Source organism: Mobula hypostoma, chromosome 27, assembly GCF_963921235.1.
Source record: "Mobula hypostoma chromosome 27, sMobHyp1.1, whole genome shotgun sequence".
In the NCBI taxonomy this organism is placed as follows: domain Eukaryota; kingdom Metazoa; phylum Chordata; class Chondrichthyes; order Myliobatiformes; family Myliobatidae; genus Mobula; species Mobula hypostoma.
The window spans coordinates 16,848,021-16,868,711 of record NC_086123.1 but is presented as its reverse complement, the minus strand read 5'-3'; the positions used below and the strand labels follow the sequence as shown (position 1 = coordinate 16,868,711).

Below are 20,691 nucleotides of genomic sequence, written 5' to 3'. Positions count from 1 at the left end.
ATTTCCTTTCTTTATTCATGGCTCTTGAAAACACAATCAATGAGTCATGTTAACAAAACATTTCTTTTATATGGCACACACAGACCCTGTGTATTGAGTACACCAAGCATAAAGAGGTGGATTTCTTGGACTTTAATTCTATCAAAGTCTGTCTGGCTATTTTTGCAATGGGATTTATTCTGCTTGCACACACATCCTTAGTATATCACACCAGAATTTTTCTTTTGTTTTAACACATCATGCTTCACATTTTTTTTCAGTGAATGAAAGGCTTATTAAGAAAATATACAATTCATACAGACTTTTGTGGAATTATTCAATTGTTTGGATTTCTTGGCTAAGATGCACATCGCCTTCAACCTAAAAACACATTATTGGTCATAGGATCTATCTCAGCAACAATGATGTTCTTACAGTTCTAGAAGCCAATCTATACCTAAAGCTTGTACACTTTCTGTATTCAATTCGGTCAAATTTGCAATTGCATTCAGGTCAATAAAATCGGAACTGAGGGGAAAAGATCAACATGAATCAAATCATGGAAAATGGCTTCAGAACCACCAAAGAAGAATTTCTGAAAACCAACACAAACTGAGAACAGTCAGGAAAACACAATGAAGTTTTAAGTAAGGTTTTGCTTCACTCAAAATGCTTGCAGAGGGTGGAATGTGACTCTTTTTCCTCAATAGTTCTAAAATTTTTAAAGTAAAAAAAATCAAAGATTGGCATTGCCTTAATTACTTGAAAAAGAACTGAAGGATTGTCTTTTAAAAAAGGAGGGAGAGAGAAACTGGGGAATTATAGACCGGTTAGCCTAACGTCGGTGGTGGGGAAACTGCTGGAGTCAGTTATCAAGGATGTGATAACAGCACGTTTGGAAAGCGGTGAAATGATCGGACAAAGTCAGCATGGATTTGTGAAAGGAAAATCATGTCTGACGAATCTCATAAAATTTTTTGAGGATGTAACTAGTAGAGTGGATAGGGGAGAACCAGTGGATGTGGTATATTTGGATTTTCAAAAGGCTTTTGACAAGGTCCCACACAGGAGATTAGTGTGCAAACTTAAAGCACACGGTATTGGGGGTAAGGTATTGGTGTGGGTGGAGAATTGGTTAGCAGACAGGAAGCAAAGAGTGGGAATAAACGGGACCTTTTCAGAATGGCAGGTGGTGACTAGTGGGGTACTGCAAGGGTCAGTGCTGGGACCCCAGTTGTTTACAATATATATTAATGACTTGGATGAGGGAATTAAATGCAGCATCTCCAAGTTTGCGGATGACACGAAGCTGGGTGGCAGTGTTAGCAGTGAGGAGGATGCTAAGAGGTTGCAGGGTGACTTGGAGAGGTTGGGTGAGTGGGCAAATTCATGGCAGATGCAATTTAATGTGGATAAATGTGAAGTTATCCACTTTGGTGGCAAAAATAGGAAAACAGATTATTATCTGAATGGTGGCCGATTAGGAAAAGGGGAGGTGCAACGAGACCTGGGTGTCATTATACACCAGTCATTGAAAGTGGGCATGCAGGTACAGCAGGCGGTGAAAAAGGCGAATGGTATGCTGGCATTTATAGCGAGAGGATTCGAGTACAGGAGCAGGGAGGTACTACTGCAGTTGTACAAGGCCTTGGTGAGACCACACCTGGAGTATTGCGTGCAGTTTTGGTCCCCTAATCTGAGGAAAGACATCTTTGCCATAGAGGGAGTACAAAGAAGGTTCACCAGATTGATTCCTGGGATGGCAGGACTTTCATATGAAGAAAGACTGGATGAACTGGGCTTGTACTCGTTGGAATTTAGAAGATTGAGGGGGGATCTGATTGAAACGTATAAGATCCTAAAGGGATTGGACAGGCTAGATGCGGGAAGATTGTTCCCGATGTTGGGGAGGTCTAGAACGAGGGGTCACAGTTTGAGGATAGAGGGGAAGCCTTTTAGGACCGAGATGAGGAAAAACTTCTTCACACAGAGAGTGGTGAATCTATGGAATTCTCTGCCACAGGAAACAGTTGAGGCCAGTTCATTGGCTATATTTAAGAGGGAATTAGATATGGCCCTTGTGGCTACGGGGGTCAGGGGGTATGGAGGGAAGGCTGGGGCAGGGTTCTGAGTTGGATGATCAGTCATGATCATAATAAATGGCGGTGCAGGCTCGAAGGGCCGAATGGCCTACTCCTGCACCTATTTTCTATGTTTCTATTTTAAGAGTGTTTGATATTTATATCCCGAGCTGTTGCTGCAATTGCTGAAAGTAGTCCCCACATTGCTGCAGATTTATGCTGTTTCCTTTCCCTTTCTCTAAGGAATGCCCTATTGGCTCGAACACACATTACATCTTCAACATGTCCTCCCCCATTACCCACATCACCCCACAGTTCAGCTGGGTTTTAAACTCCCTCTCAGTAAGATAAAAATCCCTCACAACATGCTGCCAATTGCCATCACTTCCAACCCTTTCTGTCCTACGGGCATTCTGCCCATCACCTTCAGTCCCATCCACTCCTGAGACTGCCGCCATTTTCCCAAAGGAGCACTTCAGCACAGAATCCTTACTCTTCTATTTACCTAACCCTGCCTATAATTAATGAAGAAAGAATTCACTCACACCTTATCTTGTCTCTAATAATGAGCAATGAACTACCCTGTCTCCCCAGTACTTCAGATTACAATTACCTCCTCTATTTAACACAGCTTCTTCTGCCTTAATAATACTGAGGGGTAAATGAGAAAAAAAATCAATGCAGAAAGTAAGGGAATATATAAATCAAAGCCATTCAGGTATGTATCACATTACTTTAAAAAAAGCATGATGTAAATAGATGTTGATCTTCATCAATCACAGCAAATCACTAATGTGCATTCTGTGCCCTGCAGACGTTAATATAAAATAGTGATACCATAGATCAACAGTGAGTTGAAAAATCACAAAATGACAAATAATGCATTAACTGTAATACTGAACTGAAAAATTGTTCCTTACCACACCAGAGACTATAGCTGCACTTGGCTCCACTGATGATAGAAACCCCTCACCTTGTTTCTTAACACCTTAATCAAAAATATATTCTGCCAGTAAGTGCTGACAGTTAAGCCTTAATTAAGCAACTAAGGGTTCAAGTAAATATTACAGATCTGTAACACGTAGTTTGTACATAGTATGAATATAAATAATTAGGCTTATGCATTGCACAATGGTTCAAGGATATGTCCCTGACCTCGATTCCTGGTAAGGTACACATACAAAGTATTCCCTCATGTTTTGCTTTCAAACTGATGGTGAACTTTCACCTAACTCATAAAGAGAACTGGTACTTTTCATATTTAAACTGTTCCTTATTGCTTTCCTTCATCAATTTGTTCTCAAAGCCTGAGTTCTTATTGATAGCCCACTTCTCGGGATCATCTATATGGCTCAACCCTGCTTCCTTCAAAACAAACGACGTAGCGGGTTGACAACTCTTAATACATGAACCTACCGAAGTGCCTTTGCCAAACAAATTCATTGTGGATGGCTGCGGATAGTGACACACAAAAAAAAAAGAGAATCAGGTAAGCTTTGGAAGTCGACTGTCACTCTGGTGACCTACAGCTTTAATGAGCCACATGTGAAGCCAACACTGACATCTTCCTGCTGTTGTGATGGAGTACAGCTGCCTGATCCATTTGTTTTATTAGCATTGCCAATCCTCTTTCTGGTTCATTTATTTTCATTATGCTGTGCTCACAGTAGTCTCTGGGCTGCTGCAACCTTCCCTGGACTACATTCAAGTGCAGTTACCCTTAAAAACAAATGGAAGAAAGATATGGCTTGAAGACTCAATGTGATCCAGAAAGGGCTAAATTTTCAAGCTATCTTAAGCAACTTTTATTTACAATGTGTATAATATTTATAAATAAATTTTACATTCTAGTAATCTACAATGCATTCTAGGTATACCTTGTTAAAATATTTCACCTAAGTTATAAAGGTGGGTATGACTTATTACTACACCATAAATAATAACGTGAAAAATTGCAAGTCTAAATATAAACAAGACGTAAAATAAATTTTACACAGAGTTCAAGAATTGAGAATACAACTGAAGTCCAAAATTAACAAAATCATATAAAATGATTACATTTGGAGCTGGTCGTTAAGACATTCGTGTTAAGAGCCAGCTCCCATGGACTACAGTCATAGTGTCATCCAATCAGAAGTGTTTCTTCCACAGTCCTTCCCATTCAGGAAGGAGTCGCAGAACAGGAGTGCTCATTTTTAACGTTCATTCAGTTTATTGTGCACTTTCCTCCATTCTCTTTCCAGGTTAATCTGCCATGTATTCTCTCCATCAGCGTTTCTGAACTTGTGTTGGTTTCCATTGCTACAACTCGCATGCATTTCTTTCTTGTTAGCCTCTTCTTTTTATTGTCTTTCCAAATATTATCCCAATTCCTACGAGTTTTGATTTTGCCAGATACTTATCATGACAGGTCATCGCTGCTGATTTGTCTGATACCTGCGTAGTCCTGTGCTTTGCTGCCTGTGTATTTCACTCTCACAAACTGGTCCCATTCATGACTGGATTTCCCGCACAATTACTCAAAACTGAAGGCATAAAGGTGAGCAAAGAATGAAAACAGACTGGATAACACAGTTACACTTTGTCATGTATTCTTTCCATGTAATTTCTCAGTTCGTGCGAGTCTCCCAAGCCCATGTCCTGGCATACCCACTTAATATCTTCCTCATTACCCAGAAGGACTGAATTGGTCGCGGGACATCCGTCATCTGGTGGAATGGTGGTAAACGTTGTAAACTTTACCCGTTTCCGCTTTGTGGTTGGGGAATTCAGAGGTTCATCCTTGCGGTCCTTCCCGTCACCGGACAGGGCAGACCTATGTACCTGTCCTTGGATGTTCTTCTGGGTTCCTCCATTGAGCAGATGGTTGCTCTCTTCGAAACCTGCTACCCTGTCTATTACTGTAGTGTGTTCACAGAGTTGTTGTGGGGATATATCAGCGGTGTTCTCCAGCAGCTCCGTCTCATTCCCTAACCATACCCAGTCGTGAGAATGATTCATGGTTCCTTGGGCCTCCGAGGGAATTCGCTTGTGCCGGTACTTCAAAGCAAACATGACACAGTTAATTAAAAAGACAAGAATAGCCAGGCAAAAAACACCCAGTAGAGCGTACATTCCAATCTCCAGGTCTGTCAGACCTCTTGGAGCCTGCACCAGATCATTTTCGTCCAAGCTTTCACTGTCCCCGGAGGTCCTGGTGAGGTCATGTGAGGGGAAGTTGGCAGCATCCAGAGGAATGTTTTGGAGTTGGCTGCCACCTTCAGAGAGCTGGTCTGTCCCACCTTGGTTCCTGTTGACTGAAGCTTTGGTGGTTGTGCTCACTTTCCTCACTGAGCTCTCCTCGCGATCTGCTGTCGCACTGCTGAAGTACCGTCCGCCCTGCCCTGCCCGCTCCTGGTCTACAGTCTTCTGCCTCCGGTCGCTTGCTCGGTTTTCCAGCTCCCCGTTCCCGCCGTAGTCGTCGCCGCCACCCTTCGGGCCCACGTTATTCTGACCAAATTTCACCTCGATGTTGCTGTTTCCCACTGCCAGGATGCTTTTCCGCTTGGATTTCTGGCAGACCTCACAGATCACTAGTTCGACTTTCAGCAGGTTCCCTTGGCCCTCTCCCACCACAGTGATGATAGGCCACTGCAACTGCAAATCCTGGTACGTTGAGATAACAGACTCTTCCCTCGAAGTGATGGTGAGCGTATAGTCCTTGGGATCGTAAATGTCCAGCGGAGTCAGACTGTTGTCACTGAAATGGATCCAACCACTGATTATTGCTTCCTGGAGAAAAGAGTGGAGACAAAATCACATTTCAGTTTTATTGACAACACATTATGAGCAAAAGCCTGAATTCAGGGGGCTGCCATTCTGAGGGTTAAGCCACGACTGCATACACACACGGACAGTTTGCTTGCTCAGCCTCTCCTCAATTTATGAAGGAGAACATCTTCCTGGACAACATTTCATACAGTCAACTCTCATAGTCTGGGCATCATTAGAAGTTTGGCAGAAAGCATTCCAAAGGAATACATTGCTCATTTGGTGTTATGGTGAAAAGGCACCCCATAGAGTCATTGGGCATATTCTGGAATTAGAGTATAGAGGAAGTACTAACTTTGGCAACCAATCTTTAGACCTGAATGTGGATTGTAGATTAAATTTAAAATGCAGCCCTGGACAATATTTTCCTGGAGCTGTGGTCAGCAGTTGAGCTGAAAAGCCAGACAATGCTGATTAACATTCACTTTGCATGTCTAGAGTGTGGGTGTGAAAACGGAAGAGGGAAAATTATATGCAATTCAAAGGAAGCATTGTAGATATATTGTAAATATAGAATTGTCCTTAGAGCTTTAGCATGTAAAATGACATGTAATATTGGGTTGAACAAGCCTCTTCCTCCAGAGAGTGTCTCATTTTGTTGAATAAAAGGCTACTTTTATACCTACCAGCTGCAGCTCTCTGGTGACTGTGTTCATGCTAGAACAGTGTCACAATGAAAATTTATAAATCAAAGAACTGTACGTTTAAGAATGCTCACATCGTTAAACATCCAGAGTTAATCTCTGGATGTAAGTGGAGTGCAGACTTCTCAGGCAAAAAGGTATGACAGTTACAACATGACTAGGAAATGCACTTCAGTCAATGGGGTGCTTCTGATGGCATCTAGCATTATGAATGAGCAGAGTTTGCATTCAATAAAAGGAGGCTATTCATTCACTGAGATTGTTCCACCGATCACTGTGGTGCTGGCTGATCCAAGACCAGCTCCACACAGTTGCTTTAGCCCCATCTTTTTATATCTCCGGTTAAGGAAATCCATCAATCATAGAATCATAGAGCACTACAGCACAGAAACAGGCCCTTTGGCCTACCTAGTCCATGGCGAACTACTATCCTACCTCATCCCATTGACCTGCACCTAGGCCATAGCCTTCCATGTCCCATCCAACTTATCCAAACTTCTCTTAAATGTTGAAATTTAACCTGCATCCGGTATTTCCGCTGGCAGCTCATTCCACACTCTCAACACTCTCTGAGTGAAAGAGTTCCCCCTTGTGTTCCCCTTCACCCTTACTTAATGACTTCTAGTTGTGGTCTCATCCAACCTTAGTGGAAAAAAGCCTGCTTACATTTACTTTATTAATATCACTCATATACTTCAATCAAATCTCCCCTCATTCTCCATGCTCCAGGGAATAAAGCTCTAACCTATTCAGCTTTTCCCGACAACTCAGGTCCTCAAGACCTGGTGATATCCTTGTAAATTTACTCAGGACTCTTTCAATCTTCTTGATCCCTTCCTTGTAAGTAGGTGATCAGAACTGCACACAATACTCCAGATTGGGCCTCACCAATGTCTTCTTCAATGTCATATCCCAATTCCTGTCCTCAGTACATTGATTTATGAAGGTCAATGTGCCAAAAGCTCTCTTTACCATGAGACATAGGAGCAGAATTAACCCTTTCAGCCTATTGAGTATGCTCTTTCATTCCATCATGGCTGATTTATTACCCCTCTCAACCACATTCTCCTGCCTTCTCCACATAACCTTTGATGCCTTGACTAATCAAGAACTTATCAACCTCCACTTGAACTATACCCAATAACTTGGCCTCCACAGCCATCTGAGGCAATGAATTCCACAGATATTCCACCCTTTGGGTAAATAACTCCTCCTTATATCTGTTTTAAATTGATGTTCCTCTATTCTGAGGATAGAGCCCTCTGGTCTTAGACTCCTCCACTATAGGAAACATCCTCTTCACATTCACTCTATCTAGACCCTTCAATATTCCATAGGTTTCAATGAGATATCCCCTCATTTTTTCAAACAGGCCCAGAGCCATCAAATGCTCCTCATACATTAACCCTTTTATTCCCAGAATCATTCTTGTGAACTTCCTGTGGACCCTCTCCAATACCAAGATATCTTTTCTTCGATAAGGGGGCCAAAGCTGCTCACAATACCAGTGCATGACCATACACTTCCTTACACAATATCTATATGTCACTTATTTGCCCATTCGCCTAATAAGTCCTTTTGCAGTCTCCCTACTTCTTCAAGATTACCTGCCCCTCGGCCTATTTTTGTGTCATCTGCAAACTTAGCCACAAATCCATCAATTCTGTTATCCAAATTATTGACATACTGTAGAGCATGAAAAGAAATGATTCCAACGATCCCTGTGAAGAATCACTAGTCACCAGCAGCCAAACAGAAAAGGCTCCCTTTACTTCCACTCATTGTTGCTTGCCAGTCAGGCAATCTTTTATTCATTACTGGTACCTTTCCTTTCATACAATGGGCTCTTATCTTGCTCAACAACCTCATTTGCAGCACCCTGTCAAAGACCTTCTGAAAATCAAAGTAAAAACTTTATTTACAACCCTAGCTACCTGTGAGACAATTAAATCTAAGATTTAAAGTTATCATCTGGCACAACATCAATTATCATTTCTGGAAAAGAGTTTAAAATTTCAGTCTCTTTTTGAGAAAGAGTAATTTTACAGATTCTGAAAAAAGATGTAGTGCTTTCCCAGCATATATGATGAATAAACTCTTCTCGGGCTTCCAGCCAGGTCCAGGTATTGATTTTAACCGACGTTTCAATGGGAAGCTCTGCAATCTTTATCAGGGATGATGCCTGGGCATGTTTGGTCCGGTGGTATTTATAACCCCGTCGTCCGTCCCTCCTGATTGGTTAGTCCTCATCCAATCAAGTTTCTGCTGTCCCACCTTGTTTACAGCCGAATTCCAGTTCTTACTCAGAGCGAGACCTTCGTCTTCCTTAAAATTCTTTTCTTCAAGTTTTAGTTGTAGCCCCCCCCGGCCACCCTCAGGGTCGCTCGGCTCGCTGTCGTCTAGGGAAACAGCCTCGGCCCCGCCAAACTGGATAATTCGTTTGTGTGGATGCTGTGTGAGGTACCCCACCCCGCCCAAATAACAGACAATACACCAGATGCAATTAAATGATTTACAGTTTATAGATATTACTGGAACTATGTAATTAAAAGAGAATAAAATAATAAAGGAAAATAAAAGGTGCCACACTTATCAAAGTTCAATCTCTTCGTGCACAAACAGTTGGAGCTCAGGACCCTCTTTCTTCACCATGCGACCCCTCGGACCACCTCGACTGGCCGCCTGGGACCAACAACGGTGGTCAACCAGACACTCCACACAAGTCCGTCTTCGTCTCCTCGCCGAACGTCCCGCTTGGGGTCCGACCCCGTTAGCAGACTCACAGCACCTCGTCCATCCTCTGTCTCGCTCTCCCGCCTTCTGTCCCAAAACCCCGCGCATACAGTATCTTCAAATACACCAAAACCATAACAACTATCCCAATTGGTTAATAGCACTCTCTTATCAGACTCTAAAGCAAAAACAAACTATTAGCGCAAACTTTCTCGGTGTTTAACACAACAAAGCCGCATTCCCCAGATTAACATAACAAAGACGCCATTTTAATTAGCCTCCACAGTAACATAAAAATCGAAACCCCCTTACATAGTTCAATAGCTTCCTTCACCAGGAGGTCCCAAAAGCCACTGGCACGGCACAGTAGTTTTGTGACCTCGAAGTCAATCCTCTGGCCATTGTGAATGCAGTGTTCTGCTACCACTGATTTCTCCGGGTAACCCAAATGAATACGCCTCTTCCTGCTTGACGCAGGTTTCCACTATATGTCCTATCTGGCCGATATATGCTGATCCACATTCACAGGGAATCCTTTAAAAAAACGCCACCCATCCTGAGTCTCACATCACCTTTGACCCACATCAGCTGTGATTTGAGCTTCCTTACAGGTTTGTGAATGCTATTAATCCGGTATTTCTTAAGGATCCTGGTGATCCTTCCAGAAACCGTGGAAATATAGGGGAGACAGGCGGTAGCGATAGGTTCCTCCTCGTTGTTAGTTTCCTGATTTTTTTGCTGGCTCTTTTAAGGGCCCGATTGATTCCCTTTACCTTGTAGCCATTCTGTAGGAACGACACGTGTAGTTGTCTTATTTCTTCATGGAGACTCCTGTGAATGCGGAGCAGTGTATATTGATCAGACCGGACACATGGTGGAAACCTGTATCAAGAACCACAGTAAGTGCGTCCGTTTGGATTATCTGGAGCAAATGGGCGAAGCAGCATGTTGCATTTGCAATGGCCATAGGATTGACTTCGATGGAACAAAACTCCTATCCCATGCCAGTGGGTTTTGGGACTGCCTGGTGTAGGAAGCCACTGAAATAAAACTAGAGGAAAAGAATTTTAACAAAGACGAAGGTCTTGCTCTAAGTAAGAACTGCAATTCGATTGTAAACAAGGTGGGACAGTGGAAGCCTGATTGGATGAGGACTAACTAATCAGGAGGGACAGACGACGGGTGTATAAATGCCACCAGACTAGACATGCTCAGGCATCATCCCTGATAGAGATGGCAGAATTTGCCATCAAAATGTTGGTTAAAATCAGTACCTGTACTCAGCTGGAAGTCGGAGAAGAGTTTATTCGTCTACAGATTCTGTAGGTCTGAAATAAAATTGGACACCTGTTACATACTCTAACAGGTTCCACTTACTTTTATCTTACTACTGAAAGGTTGGCTCTAAATTTTGGGTCTTTCTCCCCAAGGAGGAAAGCCAGTTCTCTTCAACTACACAATCATGTCCCCTTAACATTTGGAAAACTTCAGTCATATTTCTATCTTGTCTTTACATCTCAGGAAACTAAATTCAATTAGTTAAGCAGATTAAAAATTGCAATTGCCTAAGAATTAACATGATAATGTCCCTAGTTTTCCAAGGGCCTGGACTATTAATCCAAGGAATGTTAATTCAAATGTCACCATTAAAAATTAGAATTCAGCTTAAAAGTTGTCTGTAATAACCGATTGTACTGTAGACAGATTATCGTAAAAATTTATGCTCTTACTAACCTTAGTTAACGAAGGAAGCTTGTAATCTTCACCTAATCCAGCCTAATTTTACTGTCCCACTGTAATGCATCTGACATCAATCTGCCTCAGAAAGTTTACTAATCTGCTGGAGAGTGAAGTATGAGTGGGCCCCAACACTGCCACCTAGGAATTGGTACAGGATGTGATAAAATCACAGACTGTCATATTGACCCTGAGAAATATTCCTCACTGACATCTAGAACTGATGCTGCAGATGGGAGAACTTTTCTGTTACACCCTGAATTCTATTGATTCAGGTGAACTATGGATGAGAAAGCGTTATGCAGTCTGGTATTATCTTCTGGCGTTGTCCATGGGAAGTTGATAAAAGACAACGTCATCTGCCATTGTGCATTATGAGCATCCAGTGGGCCAGGATTTTCTATGTTCAACAGGAAAAGCAGACTTTCTTGTGAATAATCAGGTGAATGATTGTGGTACTTGGAGCTCATTGGTCCACATTTCCAGCAATTTATGATGCAGGAGTATCGAAAGCTGAAGAACTCCTCACCCCCAACATCCGTTCAACATGTCCTGTGTCAGGAAAGTCTGGAGCAAGGTTTCGACTCTGGGTTTGTTAATTTCTTTTTCCCATATACTGAAAGGCTTGTTATTGGAAACAGAACCAGAAGGGGGCAGAATTTCTCACTCCCTTCTGTGGGGATCTGTGGAATTCTCAAGAGAAATGCTGTCAATCACAGGTCCAAAGATTTATCGAAATTTAGTATAAAGAAATTCATTCAACTCATTATAACTATCCTAAAATACCTCAGGGATTAATGCTGTTTCCCAGCCATAGGCCCGTTCCCTTGCAGGTTTATCACTCTTCAAGTGACTGGGTAGTTTGCAAAAGCAGTGAAGGTTTCTGCCTTCCTTACAATGTTCCTCTGATAGAGTAGGAGCTGCTCCAAAAGGCAACATCTAGCATCAAACATCCCCAACGTGTGGGACCACGCCATCTTCTCACAACCGCCATCGAGCAAGAGGTACAAATATCTGAAGTCCCTCATCACCAGTTTCAAGAATAGATACGTATTGAATTTCAATCACTCAGTTCTTGGGCCAACCCGCACAACCCTAATCACTACTTCACAATAGCAGCCCAATGGCTACTTTGCACCGCAGTGGACTTTGTTTCTGTTTTACTTGTGTTCTTCCATATAACAGCAGTGTTTAATTTTGTTTATTCTTGTGAATGTTGTGTATCTGATATCCGTGCCTGTGATGATGCTGCAAAGAGTAGGCTTCGCATTGCACATGTGCCAATAAACTCGACTTTGATTTTGATTTCACTGATCTGAACCATCTCCTGACACTTCGACCAAAGCAGATAACATCAGAAAACAAATAAAAAGTGCTTACCCTTACTGAGTGAAAAATTGATTAGTATCCAATATTTAAGAAATTGAAGACCCATTAGTTTGCACCTCTTGTAAGAAGATCTTTGAAATCAATTCTCTTTATTTGCTGTGGAATTAGAGAACAACTCAACCATGAATTTGGTAAGTGATACAATACACTGTCTAGTTTAATATCTTTTTTTGTAAATGTTGGAGGCCTGTGTGTGTGTGTGTGTGTGTGTGTGTGTGTGTGTGTGTGTGTGTGTGTGTGTGTGTGTGTGTGTGTGTGTGTGTGTGTGTGTGTGTGTGTGTGTGTGTGTGTGTGTGAGTGTGTGTGTGTGTGAGTGTGTGGGTGATAGTGAGGATAAGAGCTTGTTTTGCTGTGTTTGGCTTGTTACTGCTGCTGTTGCTTGTGTTGTTCTGCTGAACATTGTGGGCATGTTATTTTGGCACCGGAATGAGCGATGACACTGGCAGGCTGCCCCCAGCACATCCTTAGGCTGTGTTGGTTGTTAATGCAAAGCTCGGAAGAGACTTTTAGCATCGTAAATCAGCGAGTTGTTTGTTATGCCTCCCTTCTTTTTCCCTTGTTAGGAAGAGAGACAGAGCCTGTGGTATGTCGAATCATCGGGTGTACGAGCAGTTTTTGGGGTACTGTAAGTCTGTGTCTTTACTGATGCTTTGCTGCACACTTGAGTGCTTGGTGGAGGGCGCTGATGCTTTTTTGCTGGTGGGCGGGTTTCGTTGTCTTGCTGCTGCTTGTGCTTAAGAGGGGAAGTTGGGGGGGCCTTTGAGGTTGTAATGTTTTAAATGTCATTCATTCTTTGGGGCACTCCTCTGTTTTTGTGGATGCGTGCAAAGAAACAGAATTTCAGGATGTACATTGTATACATTTCTCTACCATTAAATGCACCATTTGAAACCTATTGAAATGACACGTTTCACAAACAAGAGAAAATCTGCAGATGCTGGAAATCTGAGCAACACACAAAATACTGGAGGAACTCGGCAGGCCAGGCAGCATCTATGGAAAAGAGTACAGTTGCTGCTTCAGGCCAAAGGGTCCTGCTGAAGGGTCCCGGCCTGCAACGACGACTCTACTCTTTTCCATAGATGCTGCTTGGCCTGCTGAGTTCCTCCAGCATTTTGTGACGCATTTCCCTGTGCATTTGAAAGTAGATGTGATAAATGAGAAAACCAAGCTCATGGCAAATACCAACTGTGCCATCACAACAGACATCTCAGACCATGGTCAGAAACTTGAGACAGTGCAGCAGTTCAAACACCTGGGGGCAATCATCAGTGATAAAGGACCAAGACCAGAAGTCCTGGCAAGAACCGCACAGACAATGACTGCACTATCCAAACTCAAGACGATATGGAGGGACAGCAACATCACCATGAAGTACAAGATCAGACTCCTGCATGCACTGGTATTCTCCATCTTCCTGTACGCATGTGAGACATGGACCCTCACAGCAGAGCTACAGAAGAAGAGACAGGCATTGGAAATGAGATGCTATGGCAACATCTTGGGCATCTCATACTTGGACTACATCACAAACGAGCAGGTCCGCAAGACCATCCAGCACCACATTGGCCCCCCTGAAGACCTCCTCACATCGGTGAAGAAAAGAAAGCTGAGATGGTACAGCCACGTACCAAGATCCAGTGGCCTTGCAAAGACTATTCTACAAGGAACTGTGGAGGGGAACAGAAGGTGAGGTAGACAAAGGAAAAGATGGATGGACAACATCAAAGAATGGACAGGGAAAACATCTGCGGTGACCCAGGCTCTGGCACACAACCGCGACAGATGGAACAGACTGGTGCAAAGCTTGTCAGGACAGCACCCCAACAACTCCACCAGGAGTTTAGGGCGCAAGGCAAGGCAAGGTGAGCTGATAAACGAATCTGAAATCCAATTTACTTTGAACAAGTCTGACTTTGAAATCTAGACAAATGCTATAAATGTTATAGAACTGTTTTAGCAATACTCTTACAAAGATATTTTCCTGATTGGTTCAGTTTCATATCCATAGTAGCCCCAGTCAAGCTAGCTACATTCATTAAGAACCAGCCTTGACTCTATTCTTCCCCAACTTTCATTCACAAAGTTTGTGAAATAATTCCTTAAAAGGATTAAACTTTATTCTTTGACTTATTCATTTAAGATTGCTCTATATAAAAAGTTACATCAAAATATTTGAGTTGCTTGTTCCATCACTGTAATTATTTTTCTTATAATAAATTAAACTGCCAAGCTTCACCTGAACACCACATTGTCTGATTAATTTCTACTTCAAGAGTTGTGTACACCGTCCCCGAGTTCCTTGGTCCATAATAGAAATTAGTCTTCCTGAACCATGAGATCAGGGCTGTGGCATATATCAAGTCAAAGGCTCCACAATTTTCCTTTCACATATAACATTTTCTTTTATACATTAATGCACAAGTTAATTTATTCCAAATCTCTGTAATTACAATATTTGACTCTCTGATGTGTGAGTTATTGGATTTTTAATCCCGATCATAAAGCTTTCAGAGCATAGACCACTTGCTGGTGCCTGCAACAAAGTAAATAAGATTTGGTTTTATTTCAATGCATTTTCAGAACCCAGTTCTGTAGCATCACTAATAAAGCACCATCTCAAGGAAATTATTGAAACCAGAACTTTTAATTAGGGGAGAGATCAGAATGCCAAGCAAAGTTAAAGAGAGACCAGAGTTATGTACTTTTCCAAGAGGATAAGATTTATTTTCATGGGCATCTAGGGGAGGTATGATCTCCCTGGAAACTTGAATATGCAGAGCTTAATTGCTTCTTTCAATAGCACTGCCATCACATGCAATTTGCTTGCAAGTAATATGACAGTGACAACATTTTTAAGAACACTTGGCCTTTATGGTATTAGCTTGAATCAGTGGCGGTGCTCTCTCTTTGGCATTAGAAGGGCACATTTCCAACCCCCATTTCCAGACCTCCCCATACGATCCATGCTCACAGAAGAACTAAAGGAATGCTGTTGCACTTGACTGCCAAGAGTGACTGCACTTCAAATTAATTTATTGATAATGAAATGTCCACATTTTTACTGAGGACATTAAACATATTATATAAAATAATTTATGTTATTTTATATCAGAGATTTAAATAGGCAGTGTATAAAAAGAAGATTCTGCACCTGCAAATGACAAATAGGGTAGTTTCAAACAGCATGGAAGGACTTATACCAATCCCTATAACAAGCTATGATGTATTGAAAAAACTAATGGTGATAAAGGCAGATAAACTGCGTGAATACAGTGGCTTGCAACCAAAGATTTTTAAGGGGAGTGGCTGCAGAGGTGGTGCAGCCATTGACTGAAGCTTTCCAAAACTCACTGAAGTCCGGGAGGGTGTGAGGAGATTGGAAAACCATATACAACTCAGTGGCCACTTTGTTAGGTACCTGATAAGGTGGCCACTGAATGTATTTCTGTATGTTCGAGGTCTTCTGCTGCCTGAGCCCATCCTCTTCAAGATTTGACATGTTCTGCATTCAGAGATGTTCTTGTGCACACCGCTGTTGTGATGCGTGGTTATTTGAGTTACTGTCGCCTTCCGCTCAGCTTGAACCAGTCTGGCCATTCTTCTCTGACCTCTCTCATTAACAAGGTACCTTTGCTCACGGGATCTTTCGCATCATTCTCTGTAAACTCTAGAGACTGTCATGCATGAAAATGCCAGGAGACCCTGTCTGGCTCCAACAATCATTCCACGGTCAAAGACACTTAGATCACATTTCTTCACCACTCTGATGCTTGGTCTGAACAACAGCTGAGCCTCTTGATCATAACTGCGTGCTTTTATGCATTGAGTTGCTGTCACGTGACTGGCAGATTTTATATAGGCATCCGTTCGTCTCGTGAGGCCATGGATTTGCACCTTGGAAGATTTCCAGAGCGCAGGCCTGGGCAAGGTTGTATGAAAGACTGGCAGTTGCCCATGCTGCAAGTCTCCTCTCTCCACACCACCAATGTTGTCCAAGGGAAGGGCATTAGGACCCATACAGCTTGGCACCGGTGTTGTCGCAGAACAATGTGTGGTTAAGTGCCTTGCTCAAGGACGCACTGCCTCAGCCAAGGCTCGAACTAGCGACCTTCAAATCTCTAGATGAACGCCTTAACCACTTGGCCACGTGCAGATTAGATACTTGCATTAATGAGCAGGTATACAGGGGTGCCTAATAAAGTGGCCACGGAATGTATAAACCTCAGTAGCGTGGATGTGGAGAGGATGTTTTCTATGCTGGGTGAGCCTAGAACCAGAGGACACAGCATAGAGGGGTGTCCTTTTAGAATGGAGATGCGGAGGAATTTCTATAGCCGTGGAGTGGTGAATTTGTGGAATCAGAATCTGAGGCCAAGACATTGGGTATATTTAAGGTAGAGGTTGATAGATTCTTGATTAGTCAGGGTATCAAGAGATAAGAGGAATAAGCAGAAGATTGGAGCTGAGAGGAAAATCGGATCAGCCATGATGAAATGGTGGAGCAGACTTGATAGGCCAAGTGGTCTAATTCTGCTCCTATATTTTATGGTCTTATATAGCTCCCTTGTTCAAGACGGTTGAAGAAGTTTGACATGAGTCCCCAAATCCTAAGGACTTTCTATAGGGGCAGAATTGAGATTATCCTGACTGGTTGCATCACTGCCTGGTATGGGAACTATACTTCCCTCAATCGCAGGACCCTGCAGAGAGTGGTGCGGACAGCCCAGCACATCTGTAGATGTGAACTTCCCACTATACAGGACATTTACAAAGACAGGTGTGTAAAAAGGACCCAAAGGATCATTGGGGACGCGAGTCACCCCAATCACAAACTGTTCCAGCTGCTACCATCTGGGAAACGGTAACGCAGCATAACAGCCAGGACCAACAGACTCCGGGACAGCTTCTTCCACCAGACCATCAGATTGATTAATTCATGCTGATACAATCGTATTTCTATGTTTTATTGATTGTCCTGTTGTACATACTATTTATTACAAATTACTATAAATTGCACATTGCACATTCAGACGGAGATGTAAAGATTTTTTAATCCTCATGTATGTGAAGGATGTAAGAAATAAAGTCAATTCAAAAGAATAGGGAAATGTAAGTCTAACGAGCTTAATACCTATTGTTGGCAAGATATTGAAGTCTATAATTAAAGAAGTAATAGCCAGTCACTTAGAGAAGCTTAACACAATCAAACTAAGTCCACAAAATTGTTATTTTATGTTAGACAAGTTTGCTCGAGTCTTTTAAGGAGAACGTGTGGAGATACTGTATTTGGAAAGCTTTGCTATCCCAGTACCACCTAGCTACAGGATATGCGGAGACTTTGAAATTCTGAACTTTATTTCTTCAGTAAATTTGCACTTCTAATAAATGGCTGGATGGATGTTCTGGTCTAGTATGAGGTGCTGCTACTTTAAAATCATTCTCTAGACTCCAGGATATATTCTTTTCAAGATAGAACATTGTTATGCAGAAAAAAAATTGTAGAACAACTCAATTATCCGGTCCATGGAATCATAAATCCATCCGTCAATGATGAGTGTTATATATAAGAAATGATTCACCATAACCCCAGGTAATCTACTCGCTACAGTGGACCTGAAAACTGCTCCAGTAAATTCAATGGATTAATTATATTTATTCCATCCAGCAATTACTCCAGACATGATTACATTTCCATGTTGCTTTCACAAGTGAAATGTTGTCCTCAACTGGTTTAATCTCCTGTCAGAATGAAAACAGACAGTGAAATACACTTTAACCAGAGCTTGTTAGAATTGGACATTACTCTAATTACATTGTACAGGATCCAGTCATTTCTACAACATGAAATAGCTCTCCCAGCCTCAGATTACTGAGAGTTTTTGAAATAAGCAGGATCTTCAGTGAAGAGAAAGGGAACTGCAAAACTACAAGGAAAGCAAGGGACGGAAAGCGGGTTGTGGGATCTCATGAAACTATGAATGAGGGGTGCCAGAGAGTGGGTGAAGGCATGCAGCAGCAGGAAGCTGGACACTGAGAAAACTACACTGGGACTTCTTTTTTTGTGTAATGGCTCTCTGGAGCTCAAACTTCATCAGTAGCATGTACCTACTGAGTAAGTACATCATTCATCCAGGCCTCTTGTCGACAAGAGGGAAGCACACCACTTTAATTTTTAGTATTTCATAAATAGACTTAATTCATAATTAAAAAAATATACAAAGGAAAAACAGTATGAAAAAGGTTCTACAGTCATGGTCATTGCAGTCAGTGGCATAAACCTAAAAAAAACACAAACCTAGCACGTCACCCCTCGCGTGGCTCCCTGAGGTGATGCCACTTTCATTGTTCCAGGGGGCTTCCCCTCCCATCCTTGTCCCTCCACGTATGGGAGCAAAGGCTTTGCATTGCTGGCCCGAGCTCCAACTCGTCTCTCGACGTGTAACCCTGCAGCCTGGACTGAGCCAGTTGGCAGCATTTCCTTACAAGCATCGCACCATGCTGCAAAACCAGCAAGTTTCGCACAGACCAAAAGGGTCTTTATCTTCACTGAGTTCGTGACCTTCCGGCAGCCCTTGATGTCTGTCATGGTGTGCGCCCCAGGGGACAGCCCGCAGATCAGAGAGCCCTCTGGATATGCAGTTGCTGCGGGTAAACCTGAACAGGACCCTTGGATCCTTCTGCACTCCCTCTTTAGCAAATCCACAGTTTGCAAAGTGGCAGGTCACCATTTCTACCCCACCTCAGCAGTCCCAAGGCGGTGATATACCATCTACACAGGAGGGCTCGGAAAAGAGGGCCCCCTCACCTCCTGTCAAGCCAGATCTTCATGCTTGTTCTGCCAGGCAGAACCCACAGAATCCATAATGTCAATAATTTTTCAGTGTCTACAATATATTCTGCGTTGCGCTGCCTGATAAACTGAGGTCAAAGATGTTTTCTTGGAAGAACCAAAAAGGACAGGCAGTGCAGCAATGTCCAGGCCTATTTTACAGAACACCAGGGACAGGTAGAACTTTAGCATGACCCGGCCCTTGGGCTCCGTGTGCTTTTGGTCCACACTGACTGATACAGCCGCACACAGGATGACGGCAACGTTGGGTACGCTTTTGCCAAATTCTCAGGGACCTTGGCAATGTGACCATTGGACTGGCTCCACTTTCTTCAAACTATTTCAGCCTTGTAAACAAGGCTGCAAGTGTACTTGTTAAAGTACTGGATCTAAGTACTGATTGTGCAGATGGTGAGGAATTAATGAAACAACAGAGGTTTTTAATTGAGGTTTCTTACGCTTGCTGTTAAATGTTGCATCACTGAACTTCATTACTCTTTTCACAGAAAAGCAAGGTACATGCAAATTAATAAGAAGGGAAGAAGGAGTATATTTGTAATAGTCCAGAATTTGTAGTTGCATTGAGAATCAAAATGCAGGTGTTTTCCATCAATACTTGGTGAAACCAACGATGACTTCTGGCCGGTGGTGTAGTGGCATCTGCACCAGACTTCGAGGCGAGTGATCCCGGGTTCGAATCCAGCTGGGTCCTTGCATGCTTTCCATCCATGGTGGGTTAAGCATTAGGCTAGCAACTCGGCCTCGTAAAAAAAAAAGACAAAAATGCTAAAGAAATGGCGAGGTTGCCACCCGATGCGCCACATGGCGTGGAAAGGAACAACACATACTGTAAGATGTCCACAGTCAGAAATCTTTTTGAAATCACTTCCCCTCCATTCTCTTTGCTGAAACCACATTTAAACTTTAAGCCTTGTATGAGATGTAACTGTGTTATTAGTCTATCAAGCAATAATTAATCTTAAAAAGTTTCTGGGCATGAAAAACTTTTTTTTGCATGGAGTCTAAATCTATCCAAAACTCCGTACCTTTTTAAAAGCAACTGTTTTTTTTAAAAGGCCATAAGGAAGAGGAGCAGGAGCAGGCCCTCCAGCCTGCTCCGCCATTCAGAGATCATGGCTGATCTGGTCATGGATTCTGCCGACCTGCCTTCTCCCCAACACCCTAATTGCCCTGCTATGAAAAAAATCTTCCTAATTGTGCCTTGAAGTATATTTAACCTCTAGGCAACCTCTACTGTTTCCCTGGAAAAAGAACTCCACAGATTCACTACTCTCTGGGAAAAGCAGTTTCTCCTAATCTCCGTCCAAACCGAACCAAAGAGTTGATATTGACTGATGATAGTGATGATGGCATCCGCCTGTCTTGAAGGACAATGGGTGTGCAGTCTCCTCTGAGCTCCAAGCACCCACCCATTGCGGGTCAGCACCTTATTAGCCGGGGGCTGCCCAGCTCGAGGTGGGCGGTA

The 20,691-nt window shown here is 42.7% G+C and overlaps 1 protein-coding gene across 3 annotated transcripts in view; it reads right to left on the bottom strand.

Annotated features, from left to right (window-relative positions):
• Positions 1-3,450: 3,450 nt before the first annotated feature.
• The window catches only part of LOC134338456 (transmembrane protein 132C-like), a 1,064,025-nt gene continuing 1,046,784 nt past the window's right edge, over positions 3,451-20,691 (bottom strand). For all 3 annotated transcript variants that reach the window (XM_063034272.1, XM_063034274.1, XM_063034273.1), the window contains one exon: positions 3,451-5,831. In XM_063034272.1, coding sequence (XP_062890342.1) covers positions 4,635-5,831 — 1,197 coding nt within the window. In that variant the 3' untranslated portion in view covers positions 3,451-4,634. The remainder of the gene's footprint in view (positions 5,832-20,691) is intronic.